This window comes from Nuphar pumila, chromosome 8 (genome assembly GCF_984573655.1).
Source record: "Nuphar pumila chromosome 8, dmNupPumi1.hap1.1, whole genome shotgun sequence".
NCBI lineage: Eukaryota > Viridiplantae > Streptophyta > Magnoliopsida > Nymphaeales > Nymphaeaceae > Nuphar > Nuphar pumila.
The window spans coordinates 109,779,548-109,800,790 of NC_143256.1; the positions used below are offsets into that span (position 1 = coordinate 109,779,548).

The following is a 21,243-nucleotide window of genomic DNA, read 5'->3' on the forward strand; positions in this document are numbered from 1 at the left end:
AAAAGCCTTTCTCCATAAGATATTCCTTGTACTACTCCATCTAAATCTTCCCAAAATTGACGCTTAATGGAATCATCTAAACCTACTTAAGGTGCATAAACACTAATAATATTAATAATCTCCGAACCTAATACTAATTTAATAAGTAAAATCCTATCACCCTTCCTACGGACCTCAACTACATTATCTATAAACTCACGACTCATAACAATCCCTACTCCATTCCTATTCCTATTTATTCCTGTATACCAAATCTTATATAGAAAATACATTGTCTTATAAATTACAATTTAACAATTTCTTATTATGTTTTTTATGTTTTTTATGTTTTTTATGTCTTTTTTTGTTTTTTTAATTAGGGTACCGCCTAGGCCTTTTGGGGGCTTACCGCCTAGCGTCTATGACAACTAAGGTGTGTGCATCCATGCATGTACATATGTATGTCTCTCACTCCTAATGATACAAAACTTTCATGTCATACCAAGCATGTTTGTGTCATGTCAGAGACTCGATCCATATTTATGTGTCATCGAGATAAACCTTCAAAAATAGTTATGCAGTTTTAAGATGCACGTAATGGATCGACTAGTTCAAACTTTTGTCAGAAGCAGAAGATTTTAAGTGTTTTTCTTTTCTTTTCTGTTTCTTCTTTCCTTTTTCAGCTAACAAGGTGGGAAAAAATAAACATTATTAGAAGTCCTAAAGGGTAGTCAAGCAATATATAAAAATGTAAACTTTGTAATATGGCAGGAACACTATGCAACAAAGAGAAGCAACTCGATCAGGAGCCGAATACAAGCCTATCCCAGTGGGATCTTAATTCCCACAAGCAATGAGAACCTTAAAGCAAATTTCAGGATGAATTATGACATTCTTTGATAAACATTGCTCCAGATTTCTTGGAATATTTAGTTGTTTTCTTCAACACCAAATGGCTGAAGCTGGGAGAAGTTACCATCTAAGGCTTACTTCTAACCCTTACTTTTCTTCCATCAGGCAATTCATGGATCACAGAAATTGCCAAAAGTTAAGACTCGGATGGTCTCTTAAGGCCAAGCCAGGTAGAAAGCATTTCAAAAGAAACGTCAATTGCCAAACATAGTATGCACAGGTCAACTACATGAAAAACTTGATATTGATGATTGTCAAGAGTAAAGGCAAAAACTTGGCCATGGGGACAAGAACAAACCCCTTAAATTTCCTTTGTTGGAAATGGCCATAGAAGGCTCCAAAAATGACAACTAGCAAATATTGATGGACCAGATGCTCTCTTTACGCCTATCACATCCCATGCAGGAGTAGGCCTGTAAAGACTTTTAAAGTCAACATCAGAGAGTTGCAATACATAAGCTGTTCCATCAGCACTTTCACACCTTTCTAAAAAGTAATCCACCCATGCCCCTCACTGGAGTGACATTCTTCCATGAAACTTCCAAGTGACTCTCACACAAGAAGCAAATGTAGATACAAATTATGGAAGAAGCCTTAAGAGTTCACCAGTGCTTCCAAAGGAGCATAATCCCCACTTTGCAGATAAACAAAAGCCTTCTAAGAATACATCTAGTGTCTTAACCCAATTTCTTCACATAAGGGAGACAACGGGTGCATTTGGATTCAAAAGGCCTATATTTCACACATTTGGATAAACATGGAAACATGACACTTGTATCAAATTTTTTAACAGTAAAAAACGATATTCAAGGTTATCGCCTAGAGGTGTAAGAGAAATTTTTCTTGGGAAATTATAGGTTCCACAGTACCATGCAAGTATTATATCTTAAATCTCAAGAAACTCCTATTAATGAGGATTCCTTTTTACCACCAATTTGTCTCTTATCAAATGCACCAAGAGCAAGACATGTTATCCCCAAACAAAAGGCGGTAAGCTAATCCTATATTTGGACACTAAGACTCATCAGCCAATAATTTGATCACCTTAGACAAGAAGTTATCATCTTTTCACAATTGCTGCCTTGTTGAATAGTTCTAAGCTTCTAATTCTAGACACTCATGCTCCTAGAGATTGTCAGTACTCACTAACTATGTCACCTTGGTACAAGCATGAGTACAGGGTACAACATAAAAATATCTAAAAAAAATAGGTGCAAGGTATATATATATATATATATATATATATATATGTGTGTGTGTGTGTGTGTGTGTGTGTGTGTGAAAACCTACATAATTATGTTACATTTTACAATATTCTATAAATATAAAGTTATAGCTATCAATTGCAAACTAAAAGCATAAAGCATGTCAAAGGTATATAGTTAACTAACAAATAATGATCAACAAATACAACAAACAACAACAACTACGCCTTCATCCCAAAACAATTGGGGTCGGTGATATAAACCAAAAAAGAAAATCATTCTGGGTCATCCACATGAATCCTTCTCCTCCAATCATTTCTATCCAATGTCATGTCCTCGGTGAGGTTCAAAGCATTCATATCCTTTCCTATCATCTTCATCCAAGTCTTCTTAGGCCTACCCCGACCTCTTTTAACTAATATATTTTCCCATTTCTCCATCCTTCTAACTGGAGCATCATTAGGCCTTCGCCGAATATGTCCAAACCACCGTAAACGATTCTCTCTCAGCTTATTTTCAATGGGTGCAACGCCTACCTTCTTACGTATTTCCTTGTTTCGAATCTTATCTTTTATTGTATTTCCATACATCCATCTAAGCATACGCATCTCAGCTACACTCATTTTTTTAATATGATGTCTCTTGGCAGCCCAACATTCCGTACCATATAGTAAAGCGGGCCTAATTGTCGTCCTATAAAACTTTCCCTTCAACCGCAATGGCATTCTACGATCGCACAACACTCTAGTTGCACTTTTCCATTTCATCCACCCAACCTTTATCCTATGATTTACATCTCCATCAATTTCTCCATACTTTTGAATGATAGATCCCAAATATTTGAAACAGTCATCCACCGGTATTTCTTGCTCACCAAGCTTCACTACACTCCCACCACTACTTCGTTGCTTACTAAACCGACATTCCATATATTTTGTCTTACTCTTACTCAACTTAAAACTTCTTGCTTCCAATGTCTGTCTCCATAATTCTAACTTAGCATTAACCCCAGCTCTAGACTCATCAATCAAAACAATATCATCAGCAAACAACATACACCACGGCACATTTCCTTGAATTGATCTCGTAAGTTCATCCATCACTATAGCAAATAGGAAAGGGCTTAATGCAGATCCTTGATGTAACTCAACCGTTATAGGAAAATTGGTTGTCACCCCTCCACAAGTGCGAACATTGGTTACTACTCCTTCGTACATATCTTTAATTATACTAATGTACTTGAGAGAAACATTTTTCTTCATCATTTTCCACCAGAGAACATCCCTAGGTACTTTATCATATGCCTTCTCCAAATCAATAAAAACCATATGCAAATCTTTGTTCCTCTCTCTATATCTCTCAATAAGTTGTCTAAGAAGATGTATAGCTTTCATAGTTGATCTTCCAGACATAAAACCAAATTGATTCTCCAATATCATGACAACCTTCTGTTAGAAAGTGACTTGGAATACATTGGGTTCAATAATGAACCCATACTTATGCACGTGGAGTGCAAATATACCCATTAAAGGGAAACAACATAAGCACATAATGTGCTAACACATAAAACCCATAAAAAGGGAAAAATATGACATAAAGTCATAAGTTGCATATCATTGAAGAATAATGGAGAAGGGGTAAAAACCCCATTACAATGGAGCATAAGCTCCCTCAAGAATACAAAATACAAAGGGGAAATCTCCTATTTATAAGCATGAAAAGGGACCACCTTGGGGGCTCCCAAAGGGGACGTTGGAGAGCCCCCAACGGTCACATTTGTGACCGTTGGGGGCTCCCAACGTCACTTTTGGGAGGCCCCCAATGTGGTACGAAATCCAAAAATATAAAAAACAAAAAATAAAAATAAAACAAAATTACAATGCATATTCTAATTGGAATATGCGTAAAATGCTAATTTACAAAAATACCCTTGAGGGTATTTTAGGAAGATAAAATATATATATTTATTTATATATATAAATAGACATATGTATATATATATATGTATACGTATCTTTATATATATATATATAAATATATATATGTACATTTAAGGATCAACATATTTTAACACCCCCCCTCAATCTTAGCGGGGAAACGAAAAGATTGAACAAAGGGCAAGACTCCAAGAGGCCCCGGCAAGGATGCAATGGAACTTGAAAAGGCCTTCCTCCTATTGTCTTCAAATTTCCCGAACTATCCAGGGTACTTCTCTTTGTCCTATCTCCAAGATCCTGTGAAATAACAACAAAGAAACAAGTAAAACAAATCTTTGTACTTTTATTCAAATGGAACATTTCTAACTAGCACAGGTTAGAAGAGATGCAAATTATGCAAAAATGACACCAAAGTTTCAGAATCATATATCATGTTTAAAACAAAATGAGCGGAAGCAAATTATGCAGAAATAAATTGCAAGAATGCATAATGCATTCATAAGGTCCAATGTTGGACAAATATAACCCCATAATGGAGAATAACAAAATGGTCCACTAAGGGACACCACAATAAGCCTACGAAGAGGCATGATATACATAAACATTATTGAATGAGGGTCCAAAAAGGCCATAAAGAGCATATGCATATACTTATCATGAAATGAATTAATACTCAAAGAACTCATTAATGAACATACTTCAAACATGTAATGAAGTGCCAAACAAGAGAAACAAAGTCTCCAAGCATACTTTAGGCAAAATAAACCCAAGAGTTCACAAGGTTTTAAAATCATTTATGAAAGACCTACTTAATACACATTTTACATATAAGGGTGGCAAAAACTATAAGCACTTAATATATAGATTAAATGCTAAGAAATCAACTTGATATGCATATCAAAAATATGATTTGCTTGAAAAACACAAGTCATGAATGAAATTTTGCAAATTTCAACAATAGTTTATCCATTACAAACATCTTCCTCATTAGTCCTCCAAAACCCATAAAGCAAGTGTATAAGCTACAAGATCAAGAATATAAAGTCATTAAAGGCCAAAGACACACACAAAGGTGTGTAAAAGAACCACTTGTCTACATATAATAATACTTGAAATAAGTGCATCTACGACAAGAACAAGAGAATACATGCCAACATGGACTAAAAAGTATCTCTTGTCTACGTAAAAAATACACTTAAAACCAAGTATGTTCAGCTACTAGAACAAGAGTAATAAGCCAACCATGGGCTAAAACATAATACATCTCTTGTCTACATATGATAGCACTTGAAATGAGTGAAATAAGCCAACCATGGGCATACATCTTAAACGACTAGAACAAGGACACAAACGCCAACATAGGCTAAAAATCACACACCATGGTGTGAATCAACGTGCCTTGTCTACATATAAAAACACTCAAGACAAGTGTATTCAGCTACTAGACCAAGAGAGCAAAAGCCAACAAAGGGCTAAAAACACACGAAGGTGTAATAAAATTCTTGTCTACATATGATGACACTTAGATAATGGGCATAAAAGGAAAAGACTTTTGAGGCAATAAACTTGTAATGAAAATAAACCTCGAATAAAACAATACTCCTTTCAAAATGAATTCTCATAACAATAACATGCATGTAAAAAATATCTTCAACAAGATACTATAATCGATAAAATAAAATTCTTGAGAACAAATGTGTGAACATACACACACCAAGAACACTTAGAATACTTGTGCAAAATCACAAGAACACAAAATCATAAATGTGCAAATGCACTCATAAGATTCATAAACAAGAAAAGGTTGGGCAATAATCCCAAAACCCTTGATTTTTAATATACCTTAAAACATTTAAGGTTTTAAAACACCATATGTCCATCACATTTACATAGAAGCATCCATAATATCAATGGCCACAAGAGAAAAAATGAGTGACACACTCATAATTAGAGATCATACAACAAATCATTTTAGAGTCCCAAGGTGCCCATAACTCACCTCAACAACCATCTATAATATGGAAGGTGGACAAACTAAAATGATATAACACGAGGTGCCCATAACTCACCTCAACAAACATCTCTAATATAACAATAATAAGGCCAAATAAAAGATGCATTAAATAACATGTGATGGACAAATATAAATGCCACAAAAAGGCAATAAACACTTAAGGAATCATTTTTCAAAGAAAAGAGGACCGATTAAAAAATTGAATCAAAAGGTCCAATAATCAATAATGTGCTTTATAACAACAATTTTGCATAAACACAAGTTATGCTTAATCTTCAAACAAGTCATTTATACCAAAAAGGACTTATTAAGCAATAAACACAACATAAAGAATTCATCAAGACAATCAAGCTTTTAATCAAAGAAATCATAAGAACTATAATGGTTCACAAAGAAGGCTTTAACACAATACTCAAGGAATGAATATTTAAAACACTTGAAAATTTATAAATTTGGGATTAAATCCCATACAACAATTTTTAAAAAACCTTTGATTGTGATGAGATATGCGGAAACATTCAAAGTGCTAAAAGCACTTACAATGATTTAAAAAGGACTCAATATCTAAATTCATTATATTTTTCACAAAAATAAATGTGCATAAAGGCTCCATAATGCAAAAATGTCTACGAAGAGACAATACACATGTGAGCACAAAAGGCTTTATAAAAGATGTGCGCGAAGGCACTCATACAATACTTGAACAAATACACACCAAGATGTAAACAAACATGCACTAAGGCATGTATTTCATAAAAAAGAGGGAATGCATACAAGCGCAAATATTTGAGAAACAAATGTGCACAAAACACAAAAATACACAAAAGTGAGCAAGTATGCACTTTATAAAAAGAGCAATGCTTGAAATTCTCAAACTTTAACAATTGCAATTGAGGACAAAGAAAACCATATTATGGCCAATGTAGGCATTTTTAAAAGATATTATTAAGATGTTTCGAAACCTTATGAAAAATACAAACCAACAAGTTTATAAAGATGAAAAATGAAATCATTTATACCAAAAGGATGCAAAAGATGAACTATGCACTCTATGTAGTGTGAGAAATTCCTTTTAAAAAATCTTTCCTAATGGTTTATCATAAACAATTTTTCAAAAAAGAAACATTGAAAAACTTTTAGGAGTTCTTATAAGTTATCATTAACAAGAACTACTTTAGGATTCAACAAAGTTTTTTAGATGTGAGAGATTTTCATATAAGGATTATATCAAATTTTTCAAAAAATGCACTAAAATTCATAATCAAAAGAGGAACTCAAATCAAATTAGGGTTCATATGAGAGTTAAGAAATTTTAAGCAAAGATCATTACTTTAGCAAGAAATCATATATATAATTTTAAAAATTAACTTATAGGTCAATCATGAGATAGTTATGTAAGAATTATAAATCTCACATAATTGAAGGTAATTTAAAAAAAAACATAAATTGCTATTATATGCGATGAGTAGTTCGATAAACACAAATTATATATTTGAACAACAAACGAGTTCACCAAATTTGAGGGAGATAATTTTAAAATATACGAGCACACGAAATGTGAAAAGACATAATTCAACTATCATAACCATTAAACGAACAAACTATATGCAAGAAACATATTTTCAAATGCATAATATTTTAAGAAAAGGGATACATACCGAATAACTTCAAAGCAAAAAGGAAAAGCAATGAATACTTCACCATTTCTTGAGCGACACGCTTTCCGTTGCACCAAAGGACAACCCCATCGTGACCTCGCTCTGATACCATGTTAGAAAGTGACTTGGAATACATTGGGTTCAATAATGAACCCATACTTATGCACGTGGAGTGCAAATATACCCATTAAAGGGAAACAACATAAGCACATAATGTGCTAACACATAAAACCCATAAAAAGGGAAAAATATGACATAAAGTCTAAGTTGCATATCATTGAAGAATAATGGAGAAGGGGTAAAAACCCCATTACAATGGAGCATAAGCTCCCTCAAGAATACAAAATACAAAGGGGAAATCCCCTATTTATAAGCATGAAAAGGGACCACCTTGGGGGCTCCCAAAGGGGACGTTGGAGAGCCCCCAACGGTCACATTTGTGACCGTTGGGGGCTCCCAACGTCACTTTTGGGAGGCCCCCAATGTGGTACGAAATCCAAAAATATAAAAAACAAAAAATAAAAATAAAACAAAAATTACAATGCATATTCCAATTGGAATATGCGTAAAATGCTAATTTACAAGAATACCCTTAAGGGTATTTTAGGAAGATAAAATATATATATTTATATATATATATATATAAATAGAGATATGTATACATATATATATATATATGTATATGTATCTTTATATATATATATATATAAATATATATATGTACATTTAAGGATCAACATATTTTAACACCTTCCTCAACCTATACTCAATCACCCTCTCCCAAAGTTTCATAGTATGACTCATGAGTTTTATACCACGATAGTTTGTGCAATCTTGTATATCACCCTTATTCTTATATAGAGGCACCAAATATAGAGTTAAAAATAGGCACTATTGATATCGAGCTTAAGATACAGATTGATTGGCAAGGATAATGGCTAACCTACCTAATAAAGAGAGGAAGGTATAAAGATGCTTATTGATAGGTTGATCAACTTTTCATAACTTGTCTAAGTAAAGAAATGAAATGGCATCAGCATCTTTAAAATTGAAATAATGGAGCTCTGTTAGTTTCATATAGAGCTCATCAATAAATACTTCTATCTTGAATTAACAGTGCTAAGTATGAGGTTTACTATGCTACCATTTCATCAATATATCTTAGTCTGAATCAATATATCATCAAAAAAGTAGTAGCCATAGAGTAGGAGAAATATATTGCAAACCTATATGAGAAAAAAATTGGCCACAGAGCAGGAAAAATATCATCAAATATAAGAAATTAAGTGTGTAACACGGATATCTAAAGAATGGTTTATATGAAATGTATGCAGTAATCTCAAGCACATACATGAGTGTCAAATTAAAAGAGAAAACTGCCATGTAAAGCCCATATTTTGAAGTCCAGAGAAATGATTTCCATATGATTAAAAGCAAGAGAAAATTGGCTAGCTTGGAATTTTTCCCTCCAACAACATGAATAGTTTGTCATAATTCTGGAGATGTTAGGTTCCATTGTATGCTTGTTCCATTTCTCTGAGCTCTTTCCCATGTGTGTGTGTGTGTGTGTGTGTGTCTGCACGCGCACAAGCATGCATGCGTGTATTTATGAGAGAGAGAGAGAGAGACATTCATGCCTCTGCAAGGCAGAACAAGACATAACACTTCTGGTAATTAGCTGACAAACATAAACCTTGTGAATGTGCAAGTAAAAATATATTAACAAAAATAACGCACATAGAAGAAATAGAAAAGTCAGCTCCTTTCATAGAGTAATTTGTTCTTAAATCAACAACCATCATAAAATGCTCGGGGAACCCATATGTGATAGGAAAGACATGAATTCAAAATTTATGTGGATTCAGTTCTGGCACAGGCAATTTAGTTGCCTAAGGTGAAACTAGCACCATAATGTCTTATACACGATCATATATGATAAGAAAGACATGAATCTAAATTCATCGGAATTAAATTCTAGCAGAGGCAATGCAGTTGTGTAAGGTGAAAATAGCACTATAATGTCTTACATACAAACACAATATTCAAAGCAAATGCTTAGAAAATTTCCGATGATGTTAAGTAATTACCTTATATTCCTCATTTGTTGAAAGAGATCATTCGAGTATACATTATCATCATCTGCGAAGTACACAATCCCATCTAACCGATGCTTTTCAATGTGAGCAAGAGCAACATTCCTCTGGTGAACACCCCTATCCTTTATGTTTGTCAAATTCTTATCAGAAACAAGATGCCTGTACATAACTCCAGTTCTCCTCAAAAGGCTAGCAGTTTCAGCAGACTGTAAAGACGTCTCCACTACAATCCAAAGCAAAGGAGGAGGGACAAGTCTTAAAGTGCGAGCCAAACGGTTCAAGTAATATGCTTGAAAAGGACGATTATATGTTGGAGTTATAACTATCAACAACTTCCGATGCTCATCAATGCGGACTGCTTCAGTATTGTTCTCTGCGCTTTCATTTTCTGTCTCTTGTTTCAGTTGCAGCACTGGACCAACAGTGGCATTCAAAGAGAGTGGATTAATTGTTAACTTCTCACTGTGACCAGAATCTCTGCTGGTGTAATTTAAGTCTATTGGAAATCCTCGATGTCTTAACTCAAAATTGGAAAAGAAATCCAATGTGACAAAGGGAGTAAATCCAATTAGAAGGCCGCAAATAAAACATAATGAAAAATGAAAGGCTCTCTTCCAGCCAAGTCCTCTTGATTTTGCCCTCTCCAAGCTCCGATTGGATCTCTGCAAGCAGAAACCAATCACAAAGCCCAAAATTCTGGACACAAATGCAAAGCAATTGAGAGAACCAAGAAATGCAGCCAATATCCCCCTAGAAGAAGAATAAGCCTGAGAACTTGACACCTTCTGAGATGGCAACATATGTGAAACCGCTTCCCCGTTTTGCGCTGTTCCATCTCGTTGAACCACCGACATCGATCGCCTAACAGATGCCATTTTGATTTGAGGACATGGAATTATGAACAAATGTTCCCTCTTTGGCAACCAGATTCTCCCTGCTGCAACAACCAAATCCTTCCTGCCACGTTACTCACAGGCACTTATAGCTTCATATTTCAGTCCAAATACTTTAGGCTTGCCAAAAAGGACCTAAACACCATCACAAATTCGATATGCTTAGACCAAGAGCGATAGATTCTTCGTTCCGGCAACAAAATCCCACTCCGTAAAGAGAAATCATCTTGGGTTAAGCTTTCTTTTATCCTACCTGGGCAGCATACTCCCTCAACTCCATCCAAACTCCCCGTTCAAAAAGAATCCAAATTGCCCAAATCAAGCACTCCTTCCACAAAACATTTTTATTCCAATTGCAAAAACCCACCGCCCAGATGGAGATAAACTACAACTCGTCATGAGAAAAACCACTTCCGACCAATTAGAAGCAAACCCCACAAAAGTTTCATCTCAAAACCACTAAGATCCTTCTCAAACTAGTCCAGCCTTCGACGATTCCCCATACTCCCCCACACCTAACAAACGATACATGCACAAAAACGCAATTTCCATCAATAACTAGATCACCACGAATCACCAATATGAAGAAGCAATGCAAAAATCTAAAATCTGCACTTAACAATAAAACAATACCCAAATCACAGAGAGAGAGAGAGAGAGAGTTGTCCCTGGGTGATTACCGGATGGAACGCGAGATCACCAAGACGGTCGTCGGATATCGGCCGTCCAGGGCCTGCTCGGAAATTCCTCGTCTGTACGGAGGTGAGGCTCACGTTGTAATAACGAGAGAGAGAGAGAGAGAAGGGGGAGATTTCTTTCCTTTTTTTTTCACTCTCCTGCTGCAGCCTTTGCTAATCTTTTATTGCTCTCAGGGTGAAAAAATGGAGTGCCCGGTGATGCTGCAATTTGCCAATTTGCAAAATGTTGGTCTTTTTTTCTGGTTTTTGATTCGGTTACCGTTTTCCCCGATCGCCAGTCAAAGAGACTGCGAGGGGTCAAATGTTGCAGCCCCCAAATCACCAAACACCCCCCAATGTCTCGCATCAATGACCTGATCACTCTTCTTTTGACGGATAAGCTTTCATATCATTTCAAACCCTTTGCTTTGTAGTTTTCTTTGTCCGCATGAACAGTAATTGGTTGCTTGGACATCCTAAAGCTCTGTCTCATCTGGGGACGGTAGCTGCCGTTGGAAATAAGCAATCCACCGATTTGTAAAGATAATATTGTTACTTTATGGAATTAGTAATTCCACTTGCTTGTTTGGGTCTCTCAATAATCGAGCAACATGGTTGTCATTTCTTACGTCAAGTTGACTAGGTGACACTTGAAAAATCAAAACAGCTTGAATAGTTGTTGCCATCTAGTGGAGGTAACCGGAGGTTTGGAATGGGCAGCCGGAGTAGCAGTCGGCATGAACTTTGGTAATTACCACCTCCTCATTATTTGTATGTCATAACTAAGCTAAAAATGGACCAAAATGGACTCTAATACCACCTCCTCAATATATCATGGCCTTTAAATAGCCCAAAAGGTCTCCAATCATTTGGTAGTAAGGGTGTCAACAGGTCGGGTTTGGTTCATACCTACGTGAGACCAAACCCAGATATGATTTGAGATGCTGCTAGTGGGTCCAGAGCCAGGTCCAATCGCACCCACCATAAGAGAAACCATACCCAGATTCTATAAGAATTACATGAACCAGACACGAACAATACCCGATAAAATAATGTTTTTTATATTTTTTTGCATTGAAATTTTGAAGATCTTAATCAAAATTTGGAACAGGGTGGTATGAAATTTCATAAATCATACCTGGCTCCATATATTAATCGGACCCTTTGAGTCTGTCCTGGATTCTAATCGGACCTCCTTGTTTTTTTCACCAACCACTGACCCTATAGGTTTTGGTACAGGTTGGGTCTGGGTCAAACCCGGCCCATTGACACCCCTATTTGGTAGGGGTGACTCATGAACACCACTAAGTTGAAAGGACATCATGGACCATGGTACAAAACTCATGGTTGCACATCCTTTTGCCTCTACCCTGAAGTTGGGTGTACTTCCTGGTTGGATATAAGGGCATGAGGTTTTACCTTAATGAGCTAGGAGAGAGATGCAATGTTTCTTCAATTATAAAAAAACTGACTGACTTTTCAAACATTTTTTTTAATCTCCTGAAAATAAAAATGGTTAGTCCGGCAAACAAGCCACCTGCATGTTAGGGTTGTCACATATTGGTATATCATAAGTAGAGCAAGTTCAAGCTACACTCAAGCATTCTTTCTATGACAATCTAGTTTTTGAATCTGCACTCAAAAGTTTGAACTTTAGTTTGTTTAAAGGGCTAAGGAGCTTGACATTAGATAGGATCCCTTCCACAGTTCCACGCACACATATAAGAAACCCATCCAATTGTGGCCTCATTTTTAACGCCTAAAAACAAAAGATCTTAATGTATTGATTAATTTTATCAAACCAGTCTAAAGACTAAATTCGTACGAGTTATGTGTTTGGCACCAAGAACATGTATAAGCATGAATAGAACTAAGGCTAGGGTTTAGAATCCAAATTCTAGACTGAAGTTCGGCCTACATTTTTCATATATTATATGTTTATTATATTTCCATGTCTAAAGATATAAATAAGACCATTTGGACAAAAAAAAAATTATGTGCATATTTTTAAAATTTGAAGTTTGTCACGTTAGTGTTATTTAAGTCCATTACAGTTACAACATTTGAACTTTCATGGCTGAAATCACTTAATGAGTTTTTATATATATAGTAGAAGCTATAAATTTTCATGGTTCTTTTTATCGATTCTATTGTGGTCGTGTACCACCATAACTTATTATGGTATATACTTGATTTAAGTAGATCTAATCTCCAAAAGTGAAAAGTGATATTTGGATCTTGTTTGACATGTTTTATTTACTATTTTTCAATTACACCACTGTGGGTGGCCTGCATGGCCAGCAGGGGGCTTCTGAAGGTGTTGAGTTGAAGACCTTGGATCAAACCCCTCTGTGCACGGCTGTGTCTGTAGCTTTCAGAGGTGGGCCAGGTAAGGCAGGGTAGTCGTGGGGCCCCACCTAGGGTTTTCCCTCACTTTGGTAAGGGTTCCTCGTCATAAAAAAAAAATACTGTTTCAAGTATTAATGTTGATCCCAACATGATGTTTTAGGCCAATTTTAAGTCAGTTCTTATCTTCATGAATTGTCAACCATCAAATCTCAATCATCTCAAAAAAAAACAAATCTCATGATATATTAGACATGATAAAAAGAAACCTCACATTGTCAATAATTCATGATAAACATATTTTTATGGTTCAATCTAACATTTGGTGGCTGTATCCGCGCAAAAAACATGTACCACTGTAAAATATTGCCATCCCTCTCTCTCCCTCTCGGAGAGAGAGAGAGAGAGAGTAACCATAACGCCTTGCAAGAAGATGAAGCAAATGCTTCTTATGTAAGTTTTAATTGAATTCTTTTAAAGACAAGACAGACTGGCCCTTTTAGGCATCGTACACAATTCTTGATCATAGAAAACTACAAGTAATTAATGAACATGGGCCATAGGAAATGAGACTGCCGCATGATCCATGAAGATGCTTTATTGGAACAACTAATAATGTCATTAACTCGATATTAATCATCCTTAATATACCAAGACTAATTTGTGGGGTACTGAAAAAATGCTAGGGTAACCTGTTTGAGTAAATAACCACTATTATGGTAATTGCTATGCAAGGAAGCATTGACTGTTGTAAATTCAAATATAGCAGGAATTTATTTTTGAATTGGTACTTAGAAGTCTTTTCTACCTGTAACTTGGCAGACTATATCAGTGTAATTATCTCTGCTGATTATGATCTACCTTTATTAATCCCCTAAGCATTGGCTTTCTTGTTTACATTAGTAAAAGTGTGTAAGCCAGTGATGATAACAACCATGATGGTAATCATGATGACATTGGTAATTTAGCAGTTAAATCAATGATTGCTTTCTTGATTTAATTTTCAATTGCTAAAGCAAATGAAGTGGTAGATTTTTTTTTCTTTTAGCATGTGTAATTGTTTTCAATTATTACTTTACTGCTTTTCATGGCCTCATGTCATGGCTATCAAATGGCAAAAAGAATTTACAATAAAATAAAATGTGCCATAAGTTAATTAGAGAAAAAGGTTTCACATCTCTTACTGTGAAAATTGATGCCTCTCTTCTTGAAAAGGAAGCACACACGCACAACACACACAATTTTAACGTGGTTTGATCTTGACATGGCCTTCTCTCTCTCTCTCTCTCTCTCTCTCTCTCTCTCTCTCTCTCTCTCTCTCTCTCTCTCTCTACAAAGAAGAGGGGGTTTCTTTTTATTTATAGAAGCTTGTACAAGTCCATCTTTGGAGAGGTCTCTAATATACATTATCCTATCAAAAATACATTCATTCTTGAAAAGATGCACAACACACTTAAGCACACGATTTTAACGTGGTTCAGTCTTAGCATAACCTACATCCACAAACTATCTCCCTCTCTATCTCATGTGATGGAGAGGAGTAGGGGGTCTCTCTTTATTTATAAAAGCATGTACAAAGCCATCTTTAGAGAGGTCTCTAATGTAGTTTAACCTAGTCCTGCCTCCCATCCCAGTTAAAAAAAAAAGAAATTTAAAAGCCCAGCCCTATTCTGGCTTTGGGCTGGCACACGTGTGGGTCTGTACTTCCGTGCGGCTCGATGCCCATACTATGATTGGGGGAATCGGTGCCACCGTGTGTTGGTGTGTGTGTGAGGGTTCAGATTTGAGCCATGTGTAGATGTGTGTGAGGGGTTGGGAGAACTCTGATTTGCATTTTTCTCTCTTAATTTTTTTTTCTTTTATCGGGGTGTCAACGGGTCGGGTTTGATTTGTACACAGGTGAAACCAGACCTGACTCTGATTTTGGGGTATGTTACCGACTTCAAACTCGGGTCTAATCAGATTCACCATAAGAGAAACCATACCTAGACCTGATAAGAACTACATAAACCAGACTCGGTAAAATACTATTTTTATCATTTTTACATTGAAAAATTGCAAGCCTTAATCGAAACTCATGTCAGCACTAGATTTGGTATAAAATTTCACAAACTATACCTGAATCCATGTACTAATCATACTTTTGGGTCTGGATCTGAGTCTTAATCGGATCTTCTTATTTATCACCATACTTGAACTCTATAGGGTTTGGTACAGGTTGGGTCTGGGTAAACCCAACCCATTGATATCCCTATCAAGTAGGGGTAAGATTTGGATTGGATCATGCTAGACCATATCTAAATCCAAAGCATGATAGAGAGTCATTCCAGCAAGTAATATTGCAATACAAGCAGCTTCTATCCGATTTCTGAAAAAACTGAATTATTTTCTTTAAATGTTTTGAATCCTGAAGTGTTGAACCATAATTTTTTTCAATTTATTACATGGCGTTGTCCTGATAGCGTAAAACTCCATGACCTTAGTCCTCGTCGCCTTGCTCCTCGTCGCCTTGCTTAAGCTTGCATAAAGAGGTGACACCCATGAGATCTTAACCTGCCTTCCTAGTAGCCTAGGCCTCATCCCATCGCACCAAACTCCTTATGGTTGGTCTAACCATAAGCAATAATGCTTTTGTATTGGATAGCATCTTCAAGTAACACCCACTATATATATGGACAAAGTAACTTTTGGTGGTGTTGGAGTAACAACTGGTTTACATTTTGTAGTACCCATTTTGACCAAAAAGATTCAGAATGTACTCTCTCACACAACACAATTTCTAAAGAATTCATGGATCAATTACAAGAAAATAAAGTAGAGGACTTATGTCTTTGATAGAAAAGTCATAGCTAAAATCTTAAATAATATGTAACATCGTCACATGAATTCTTTATCACAATTATGCCATCAATATATACCAAAACAAACATATGTTGATTATTGTTGTGGCAAATAAAAAGTAATGGATCAACCTTCAATTCAACAAACCCCAACTTTTTAAAATAAAGTTGAAGCCTTTCAAACCATATATGAGGATCTTGCTTTAGACCATAAAGAGCATGAGTAAGCTTGCATACAAAATTATGATGGTTCATATCTTCGAACCTTAGGTAGGTAGTAAATATAAACCTCATTCCTCAAAATACCATGACATCTAGTTGATGTATAGGCTAACCCAAATTAACAACAATGGAGAACATCATTCTGAGAAAAGTGAGTTTTATAACACTGACTCAAGGTTTCAAAGTAGTCAACTCCTTTTTGTTGATTCTAGCCCTTGGCAATAAGGCAAACTTTATTTCTGGCAATGGATCCATTATCATGCTTCTTGATCTTGTTGATTCATGCAGACCCAACAAGACTACATACTTTAATTATCAAGGTAAACAAGATTCTAGGTTTGGTTTTGCTTAAGGGCCCTGATTTTTTCTTACATAGCTTAACATCATTTGGGTTTATTGTTGGCTTGGTTAAAGAAATTAGGTTCATATTCTCTTTGACTCATTTCACTGAGAAGAGCCATGGGATATTTGGACACAAATAATAAACATGTCTCATCATGAGAACTAGTGACCATGTGGTGTCCTAGGAGGTGTTTGGTTTTAGAGATCAACAATTAAATTTAAACATGAGGATGACAAGCTTGAAAACATACTAGACTCATTAAGTTCATTTGGATGGCTGGGTTGAGAAGACATTGGATTTTCAAGTTCATGTGAAGTTTCATATTCCATGACAATGTCATGTTCTAAGACTTGAAGGTGAGATGGTTCAGATAGAGTACTTGGTAGGGAAGTTTCGTGATAGGACGTTGGATTGCCTAACAATATAAGGTTCGTAGGTTGGCTCTTTATAGTTCCAGGTATGGTAGGACTCCTGATTTTATTGGACTTTTGGTCTTGGATCCAGTTCAACACTTCCTAGTATGTGACAAGCTCCTTCTTTCCAGCATAAACAAATTTTCCTTCATAAAAAATAATATGCTTGGATATAATTTTTTTTCTTGATTACTGGATCATAACATATATATATATCCCTTGTAATTAGAATCATATCTAATAAAAACACATGTCTTGAATCTAGGTGTAAGCTTAGATTTGACATAAGCGATCAAATATGAGTAACATATGCACCCAAAAAAATTGTAAATAAACATATACGGGTACTCTTTTAAGGAGCTCATATGGTGATTTCTAAACAAGATTTGGAGTAGGGAGATGGTTTATGAGGTACGCGGTTGTTCTAAAAACATCTACCCAAACTTTAGATCCAGGGAAGCATGAAATAATAAAGTCAAACTTCTTTCAAAGACATGCATATGTTTTCTTTTCACAACAACACTGTTTTGTTTAGGTGTGTGAGGGCAAAATAATAAGTGTTTGATACTACAATCATTTAAGAATTTGGTAAAGTTATCTCTAACAAATTCACCGCTCCATCACCATGAAATATTTTAATCTAACCACCAATTTGCTTTTCAATAATGTTTTTAAAGTTTTTAAAGCATCAGATTTCTTGACCATCAGGAACAACCATGAAAATTTTGAAAAATCATCAACAAGCAACAAATAAAACTTATAACCTTCTCATGATGGCACAAATGTGAGTCCTCAAAGATTTGCATGAATAAGTTTCAATAAAACCTTAGTTGAAAATTCAACTTGATCAAAAGTGAACTTATGAATTTTTCTCATGGCACAAAACATAACTCAAAACCATTATTGTTCATAAATAAAATAGACTAATTTTTCTCAAGTTTTTTCAAAGACTTAAAATCGAGATGACCCAGCTGACAATGTCAAACTTAATCAAAAAATCTAAATTGATTATTGCTAATGTGAGCAATACTAATTTTAGGAGACCGATTTTAATTATCATGTTGTCCAATCGGCCATAAGTATAAATTTTTCTTAATCGATCCACTTAGGTGAGTAGTCCAGCTTTGTTGATCCTTCAAACAAAATACATTATAATCAAATTGAGACAAACAATTATTATCTCTTGAGAACTTGGCTACTGATAAAAAATTTCTCTTAATGAAAAGAGCAAGAAAAGCTTCTCATATTATAAAAGATTTATTCTCACGCTTTACAAAAAGATTACATATACTAGTGATAGGAACATGTGAACTACTTCCAATCATAATGTCATTTGACCCTGACACTCACTCTTGCCTGTCATGCCTTGGTCCTCTAATCTGATGTGGTGAGTGACTCCAGTGTCTAGGTACCACAAAGAGTCTTGCATGCTATCAAGTGTCATGACTATAAAAGCTTTAGGGATATCATAGCAAGTACAAGTAGTATGATTTTAGTGCCCACAAAAATGGCAAGTAACTTGTCCTTCTCTCTGTTGGGGACAAGCAGACTCACCCTGATTATCCTTGTTAATAAAATTTTGAAACATTTCAAATGAATGTCCAGCTTTTCTGAAATGTCTGTTACCATGAAAACCACATGTTCCATGCCCTCTTTGAGAAAAAAATGTTGTAGTTTATGACTTTTCTTAAGGTGGTTGCATGCGAATCATTTGCAACCTCTTCTCTTGATTCAACAATAGTTCATGGATCTTCACAAATGTGGGTAACTTGTATCAGGTGTAAATATAAGTAATAAAGCTTTCATAGTCTCGAGAGAGACCATTCAATATGTAGTGGATAAGATTTTTATCAGAAACTTGTAATGCCCTAAATTTCTAAACCCTTTATAAAGGGGATTTATTTAATAATTATGAGCCTTTGCATTGGGATTTGTATTTTATAGTGATGAATAAGAGTTCCTCACTGAAATCGGATCGTAAAATGGTCGAATGTGGGTTTGGATCAGATCTGATTTGATCAAAGTCAAAACCATATTTTTTTGGCAAGGGACATGCCCAAAAATTTTAAAAAAGGTGAAAGGCTACTTTGTCAAGGGACAAGTTAGGGTTTTATTTAAAAGTTCTTGGTTTTATTGAGGTTGGCAGCTTGGCAAATAGGTTTATAACTAAGGGTAGTTTTGGTATAGGAAGGTTAGGTTGGAAAATTAAACAAGCAATAAGGGGTATTTTGGAATTTTGGTAGGGGCAACTATCATTAAATCTAATAACTCAGCCCCCACCAACTGATTTGGGATCGCCACTATCATTAAACCTACTTTCTTTATATTTTTCCCCACTTACGCATATTCTCTCTCTCATGCTCTCTCCCTTGCTTCATATTATTGGATTCCCTACATGTTTTCCCCATCTTGTTTAAACCAAGCTCCCCTTCACATTGAAGATTTGGTAGAGGGTGTTTCTACGAAGGAAGGATAATAGGTGTGTGATACTAACTGAACCTTGATAGATTTGTGGTTTGATTTGGGGATGAATCCAATTTTGGGTGGATTCTTTGAATTTTTTGCGTATCAAGGTGTGATACCTTTACTCTATGAAGTTCTAGGGGCATGTAAGCATGTAGATGAAATTGTGTTGGAAACCATGCTAGCTTCTTCAATTCTTAGCATATTTGGGAGGTGATTTAATATGTGCATCATGAGTGTTTTTTGTTGAGAAATTTGTTGTATGCCATTTGATATTATGAAGTTGACAAACCATGTTTAGATTTGAGTTTTGCAAAAAAAATGCATGTACATGACGATTGTATATTTAGAAAATGGTGTTTTTTAAAGCATATGTGTGTTTAAGTGGGTATGAGTTTTAAGTGCTAATTTTGAACCTGTTTCTTATAGAAATTTATGCTTGAATTGTTTGCCTCATGTTTTATAATAAAAATTCATGAATTTTTTGTTGATATTGTTGTTTTGAAACTTGGGTTTTTGGTTTGGCCTAGTCGAGGGTCAACTGTTGCAGATTCGGAGTAGACTCCATCATGTCATGCTTTCTGTTATATTCTTGAGGGTTGACTCCTACAGATTTGGAGTCGACTCCGTCATTTTTATGGTTGTTTGTGTTTCTAGAGGACAAAGAGTTAGCTCTTGCAATGTAATAGTTGACTCCTATAATTAAAAGTCGACTCTTGCAATGTAAAAGTCGACCCCTGTAATAAAAGAGTTGACCCTTTCAATGTAAGAGTTGACTCATGCAGTGTAAGAGTTGACTCTTGCAGCCCAAGAGTTGACTCATGAATCAGAAGAGTTGACTCTAGTGTATTATTTAAGTTCTTTTTGGCTCAAGAGTTGACCCTTGAACTCGAAAGAGTCTAGTCTTGAGTGGGTTATGTGATTTATATGGTGATTTTTTGTGCAAATAAGGGTTGTTCAGCTTGAGATTCAATGGAAGCAATCTGAAACAATTGTATATGGGTTGTTGAGACTTGTGTATGATGATTTTTATCAATCTTTATGCGTGAGACACTCTTTATTTTTTGTTGGTCCAAGAGGGACCCAGTTCGTGCATAGATGCATATTTGTTATTATATGTTGTGTAATGCATTAGGATGCAGAGTTCCCTATTTTCAGTTACGAGTATTACAAGGATGGTAATACCAATGAGAAGAAAAAGTATGTATACATACAATTGAAATTTTAGGATGATGATCCTAGATG

At 35.4% G+C, this 21,243-nt stretch overlaps 1 protein-coding gene across 2 annotated transcripts in view; it reads right to left on the minus strand.

Moving 5' to 3' along the window:
* The window catches only part of LOC149830189 (putative beta-1,4-xylosyltransferase IRX9H), a 77,140-nt gene extending 65,382 nt beyond the window's left edge, over positions 1 to 11,758 (minus strand). The window contains exons 1-2 of one of the 2 annotated variants that reach the window (XM_090016373.1): positions 11,375 to 11,751; positions 9,793 to 11,209 (exon numbers count right to left, since the gene is read on the minus strand). In XM_090016373.1, the coding sequence (XP_089872499.1) occupies positions 9,793 to 10,676 (884 nt within the window). In that variant the 5' untranslated portion in view covers positions 10,677 to 11,209; positions 11,375 to 11,751. Of the gene's footprint in view, positions 1 to 9,792; positions 11,210 to 11,374 lie in introns of both variants that reach the window. The other variant, XM_090016374.1, reaches the window with a different exon arrangement.
* Positions 11,759 to 21,243: the final 9,485 nt, after the last annotated feature.